This window comes from Saccostrea cucullata, unplaced genomic scaffold (genome assembly GCF_032062105.1).
Source record: "Saccostrea cucullata isolate Sc308-1 unplaced genomic scaffold, CSIRO_AGI_Scuc_v1 ctg4184, whole genome shotgun sequence".
Classification (NCBI taxonomy): Eukaryota; Metazoa; Mollusca; class Bivalvia; order Ostreida; family Ostreidae; genus Saccostrea; species Saccostrea cuccullata.
The window spans coordinates 8,270-15,000 of NW_026931752.1; the positions used below are offsets into that span (position 1 = coordinate 8,270).

A 6,731-nucleotide genomic window follows, 5' to 3' on the forward strand; every position below is an offset into this window, starting at 1 on the left:
GGTGTTCCTCTCATGCAAGTTTTCGTCGTACGCCTAGATTTTTAGCATCTTACCCCCTGTGTTCCTTTACTGGAACTCATTATTTGCTCATATTTTGAGCTAGTTGATGCATGGTTCGACTAATTACAATAATTGTATTTTCCACTTCAATATTAAATTACAGTGAAAAACAAACTTAATGTACTTTAAAACCATTACAAGCATGAAGCACGTTCGTGTTTTACCATTCTGAAATATGGACTCCAAACCCTAAACATTAGTTCAGCACTGGCCTCTCATAAATTATTTATCAATTCAGCAAATTAAATCCAAAAATAAGAAATATACGTCTATGTCACAATGGTTACAGAAATAGATCTCATATATTTTTTTTTTATAAGTTAGTCTTGTATTTTATTTACTTCCATCTATGATATATTTTCTTTTTTACAAAGTTAGCATTATGTAAAAGGTTTTATTTCTTCTTCAATTTGTTTCATTTAAAGGCTGCAATGTTGGTTTCTATGGACCATCTTGTACAACATGTGGAGGTTGCCAGCACTGTGACATTGAAACTGGATGCCGTAAGTAAGATATTCAAGGAAATTTGTTTAATTGTCAGAATATATGTATAAAATTTGCTTTCGCACTCTTTCAGAGATAAAAATTAAAAATAAGTAAAACTATACCAAGTATATGAAATTTATATTTTATTTTTGTCACCCACACAACCACCGTTCTTTTGAACAAGAAACACCCTGAAAGGAAATAAATATTTCTTCTGTTAAATAAATTATGTTGATTTAGAATAGGCTACAGTAAAATTGTATAGATGTTTGTTTTAATGCAATACTGCACTAGCAGAGAGAAATGCGATTTTCGCGTATAAATTGTATATGATTTGAGCTTCAAAAGTCGTATTACCCTCGCCTAAATATAGCATATATTTTATGACAATGACTATCTATTTGGATGTATATTAATGATTTTTTTTTTGCAGTTATCAGAATTACGTTAGCTCATTAGTTCAAACCAAAATTAAATAAAGAAATTATGAAATAAAGAAAACAAAACCGTCAAATGGGTGGGTGGGAGGATTACTTAAATAAAATATAAACGAAAAACAGCGCAAACCAAAAAATAAGAAAGAAACGAAATTATTAAATTAACAAGAGGCCCATGGGCCTTATAGGTCACCTGAGTATCATGTAACAACTTTCCAACAATTGAATTGGTTCGTGTTTTAAATCAAGAGCAATAAAGTTCAACATTTTGAAAGAGGCTTTTTTGCTTATCATAACTATACACTTATCTTGGTTACTTTGGTTACTTAATACCCAGAGAAAAATAAGAGTAACAAAGAGAAAATGCATTTCCACCCTATAACCAGTTGTGCACCCCGCCCCACAGGAACCACTGAACCTGGGGGGCATTAAATTAAATTCTAGAAATTATAAATTATAAAATTTTTAAAGATCTTGCCATCATTTAGATATAGTGAAGTTGCCCAATCCACACATTTGTTTCTCTTAACCCCGCAGTCTGACGTCAGTGACGTCATAGACGTAGTGTTCGAATATTCTCAGTGCAGCGAGATTAAGTACACACACCCGTCATGATCAGTTTTATTTCATAATAAACAGGTCATAGTCAATGTATCGCGACAAATTTCTGAAGCAATTTTTTTTAAATTAATATTTTTTGGTGTTTAGTAGCAGAGATTCTCTCTATTTAGATGATTTTGAATGTTTATATTTTCGTGCGACGTCACAATTGATTTCCCGCACTTTGAAATTCCTAGACATTTGTAGTATCTACAAAATGTAAAAAAAAAACAAAAAAAAAAACAAAAACAAACAGAAAAAAAAAAACATTTCAAATACATCATCTTTAGATGATATTTATGAGAAAATTAAACATTAAAATAACGCAGAAGAAGCCTTACAAAAACTTATTTTGATGTTGACCTAACCCTTAAAAAAATAATTATGTCGCCCCGAACGAGGTCGGAGATGGTCGGGACAATCTTTCTCAAACTTTATTCAAAGGAGCATCACTGGATATAGTTGTGTTGTGCTGTCATTCGGTTTCAAAATGACTTTTGTTGCCATGGAAACCTGCAAAAAGCGACGAATTTTGCCCGCAAGTGTTTTTTTTTCTGGTCTCTTGGACATTCTTCATGAAATTTTATTTATGTAATGACTATTATCTGTAATTGTCCTCATTGGATTTTTAAAAAATGCAAATTATAAATAGTTTCCATGGAAATAGGGGAAAAGTAAAAATTCTTTAATTTTATTTTTAAATCAAAGTACTGAAAGGATACGAGTTGATTGTTTCCCAAGCTTATGGGTATTCTTTTAGTGATGAAAAAATGAAAGTCTTGTCCAGTTCGGGGCGACATATACTATTGTTTGCAAAAGTAGACTTTCTAGATATTTTATTCTCTTAGTTAATTATAAAAGAACAGAATTGCATAACAATAAAATGTTACACGTAATTTTTGAAATAAAAAAAACACTAACAGAATAAAGGACTTTTCTAGGGAGAACCCCATATACACGTCTAAGCTTTTTTAAACTCTATGATCTGAAAATATTGTACGTTACCACGATCATACATAAAAAGAATTTTTTTTTTGCAGGAATATATCTCCCTTCCTTTATTTGAAATGTAATAAAGTATTTAAATTATTGCAGAATGTGATCATGGATTTTTTGGACAGCAGTGTAACGCCTCTTGTGGACATTGCAGAAAGCCAGATGAATGTCATCCAACTAATGGGTCGTGCTTAAATGGTTGTTCTGAAGGATATGAGGGACTCTTCTGCAATGAAAGTAAATATAAAAGAAACTGTGAGAAATGGTATTCAATAAAACTTATATATTTTTGAAACCAGGGGTTTCTTAGAATTTATCGGATAAAACAACATTCCAAAATTATGTAACACTCGGATAAGATAAGTTACACTATCTCTTAAAATATTATACATAACTTTTTTTCTCTTTAAACCACTAGCATGTTCGTATGGATTCTTTGGAGAAAATTGTCTCAACACCTGTAACGATACATGTTACGGTTGCAACAGGACAAATGGGGCATGTGATAAGGGATGCTATGCTGGCTGGAAAGGAGAATTCTGTCATGAAGGTAAAAAAAAAAATACAAAATTTAAGGCTGTTTTTGTTTATTTATTTATTTATTAATTAATTATCTAATTTTCAGTACCTTTCATGCCTTAACCAGAAAAAAAATGATTAAAAAAAATGATGTAGTGTAAATAAGTATTTGATTTTTCAATCAAATGTACATGTCAACTGCACAGGTTTGATACGTGATTCTGATCTGATAATTTTTTGATGACGTTCGTGATTTATTGGAGAATAATATCAGCGGCATTTCTTTGATCTCGGCAATAATTTTAGCAGAATGTACAATAAAAGGTGACTTCTGGTTCCCCAAATGAGTGAAAATGAAATAATATTTTATGTAGAATTATAAAAATACTCAGTGGTGTTTTGAAACGCTATCCTTCAATATTTTTACGTAATTTTCTAATGAATAAAATAAGCTAGGACAAAGTCTTCTTTTCTGAGATGGTCATGATGTATTCCGAAGACAAGAGAGATACTGAAATTGTGAATTTTAATTGTTATAGAATGTAAAGGTGGATATTATAGAAATAACTGCAGCATGCTTTGTGGGAAATGCATAAGACTAGATCCTTGTCATCCAGTTAATGGATGTGGAAATGGTTGTTCTGAAGGGTATGAGGGACACTTCTGCAATGAAAGTAAATATAAAAGAAACCGAGAGAAATGATATTCAATAAAACTTGTATAATATGGAAACCACGGGTTTCACAGAAATTTTTCGGATAAGACAATATTCCAAAATTATATAACACCCGGATAAGATAAGATGTACTATCTCTAAAAATATTATATGTAACTTTTTTCTCTTTAAACCACTAGCATGTTCGTATGGATTCTTTGGAGAAAATTGTTTCAACAACTGTAATAGTACATGTTACGGTTGTAACAGGACAAATGGGATATGTGATGAAGGATGCTATGCTGGTTGGAAAGGAGAATTCTGTCATGAAGGTAAAAAAAATACGAAAATTAAGGCTTTTTTCTTTATTTATTTATACATCAATTAATTAATTTATTTATTTTTTAGTGCCTTTTATGCCGTAACTAGAAAAAAATGACAGATAAAAAAGATAAATGAAATAATATATTCTTTAGAATTATTAAAACACTCAGTGATGTTTTTAAACGCTATCCATCGACATTTTACGTAATTTTCTAAGTAAATAAAATAAGCTATGGCAAAGTCTTCTTTTCTGAGAAGATCATGATGTATTCCGAAGACAAGAGAGATATTGAAATTGTGAATTTTAATTGTTATAGAATGTAAAGGTGGATTTTATGGAAATAACTGCAGCATGCTTTGTGGGAAATGCATAAGACTAGATCCTTGTCATCCAGTTAATGGAACATGTTTGAAGGGTTGTGATGAAGGATATCAAGGGAATTTCTGCAATAAAAGTAAGAGTCAATTACAAATATGTAATTTCTTTTTAAAATTTTTACCATTTTTAAGAACATTTGTTTCAACAATTATAGGATTAATGTTTGCTACAAATTATTACACCTTCAGCATGCGAAATAGGAAGATTTGGCAGAAACTGTATGGAAATGTGTAACAGAACTTGTTACCGTTCTACATGTAACAGAACACATGGTAAATGTGACAATGGATGTGTTCCAGGTTGGGAAGGAGATTATTGTCATCAAGGTAAGCGATTTACCAAAAAAAAAATATTGAAAGATCCAAGACTTTATCGGTATGGCTGCATTGGTGTTTAGGACAGATGATACATAAAACAGGTCCAAAAATGTGAAAATAAGAACTCGGGTAAGGTTAAAATGATTGAAATGAATACGTTTAACCGCGTAGATTTTAATTTTCTATTCAAAATTTCACAAAAAAATAGGATTTGAAGTGAAAAATATTTGTATAGATTAATAAGGATTGATTCAAAAGGGCAGACTTTTGAACATCAGAAAATGTTCACAATTTCTTTATATTCTAGAAATTTGTAATATTTGCAATGAAATTAGGCAAAAAACATATACCTATCTAGGAATCCATTTTTTTGTATCATCTCTTCTTAAATCACTTTGACAAAAGATTCATCAAGTAATTTATTTTGACCAAAATCATCAATTTTTGAAGAAAATGGTGTGACAATAAATAAAACAGCTTAACATTTGAATCACTTGGGTAAAAAAGATCAAACCTATTAAGATTTGAATGAAATTCAAACATATAGACATAGACATCCTAACGTAAAGGAAAAAAAGACCTCGAACTGACACCTCTGGATCAATGGATATATGAAGATAAAACATTTTTAAATGTATTTCCCAACGTCAGAAGGATATAATAAATGATATTATTTTGTAAATATTCTCCGTTAGCACAAGTTTAAATCGTAGAACTTGAATTTAGGGTAAAACCAAAAAAGGGATCAATTGTTTGAAAAAAAATAATACTAGCTACACGTAGATCAATTAAAAATATAAATATGAAGAATCGACAGGTTATGGAAATTATAGCTGGATAATAGGCTAAGAATGTTTTATGTAGGGATATGCAGAGTAAAATGTAAAGATCTTTAAAATGCTGCAGTCATTTTTTTTCTTTAAATTCTTAGCAGCATTCAAGCATGTTTATGTTGTCAATACATTTTTAAATGTGTTAAAATTACGAAGAAGTAAGACTGAGGCAAAATAAACAAACAATATTTTACTTAAGTAAAATAAAACAAGGAAATATATTCTTTACATTGCACATGTACAGATATATAGAAGAAAAATCACTTCTCTAGGCACAGGGAATGTAATCTTAGTCGGTAAATAAGGCATTCACAGGGTATGTGAATTCAAGTTAGAATATGACTATTGAGACTATGTTTGTTTAAAAATATGTGCAGATTGTTTTTCATGTAAAGAAGAGTAGGGGATTTATAAGTTTCATGACCAGCGAGATCAAGATGACCCAGACGTGCTAGTGGATCGTTTGATCATGGGTTTTTGTCTTTTTAATAGCGAGGGTCAATTTGCTCCGTGATAATATATTTTATTTTTTATTTCTTAAGACTGTAATGACAGGTTTGAAGGGATGTTCAAGGGGATAAGAAGGAGAGTTTTGCAAAAAAGATATACCAAGCATGAAGTTATGGCATTAATGCATCTTAAATAGTTGTTATTAAAAGAGAAACAGAACACGCTTATGACAGGAATTTTCCTTTTTTTCCAGCATGCAGTCACGGTTATTTTGGAGAAAATTGTGTCAGTACATGTAATAATACATGTAAAGGATGTAATAGAACAAACGGCGTATGCGAGAATGGGTGTCATCCTGGATGGAAAGGAGAATTCTGTCATGAAGGTAAATATTTTTCTTCATTTACAAGGACATAATTTTAGAGTTTACCGTCCTCGGATGCTTTCAAGAACAACGTTATAATATATAAAGAAAAAAAATAAGCAAAATTTTAATTCAATACCTTTGAATTGCAGATGATATGTATATTTTATTTTAATCATAGTATGTAACAATGGATTTTATGGAGATAATTGTAGCAGGGTTTGTGGAAATTGTTTGAGGTCTGAACAATGTCAGCCAAATAATGGGACGTGTGAAAATGGTTGTGATGAGGGTTTTGGAGGGATATTGTG

At 30.7% G+C, this 6,731-nt stretch overlaps 1 protein-coding gene across 1 annotated transcript in view; it reads left to right on the forward strand.

Annotated features, from left to right (window-relative positions):
• Positions 1 to 485: 485 nt before the first annotated feature.
• LOC134233448 (multiple epidermal growth factor-like domains protein 6) overlaps positions 486 to 6,731 on the forward strand; it is a gene marked incomplete at its 5' end in the record, with an annotated part of 24,098 nt that continues 17,852 nt past the window's right edge. Inside the window, 9 exons of the mRNA XM_062715419.1 lie at positions 486 to 563; positions 2,679 to 2,816; positions 2,998 to 3,129; positions 3,638 to 3,772; positions 3,954 to 4,085; positions 4,395 to 4,532; positions 4,645 to 4,782; positions 6,310 to 6,441; positions 6,602 to 6,731. The exon at positions 6,602 to 6,731 is cut by the window's right edge and continues 8 nt beyond it. Coding sequence (XP_062571403.1) covers positions 486 to 563; positions 2,679 to 2,816; positions 2,998 to 3,129; positions 3,638 to 3,772; positions 3,954 to 4,085; positions 4,395 to 4,532; positions 4,645 to 4,782; positions 6,310 to 6,441; positions 6,602 to 6,731 — 1,153 coding nt within the window. The remainder of the gene's footprint in view (positions 564 to 2,678; positions 2,817 to 2,997; positions 3,130 to 3,637; positions 3,773 to 3,953; positions 4,086 to 4,394; positions 4,533 to 4,644; positions 4,783 to 6,309; positions 6,442 to 6,601) is intronic.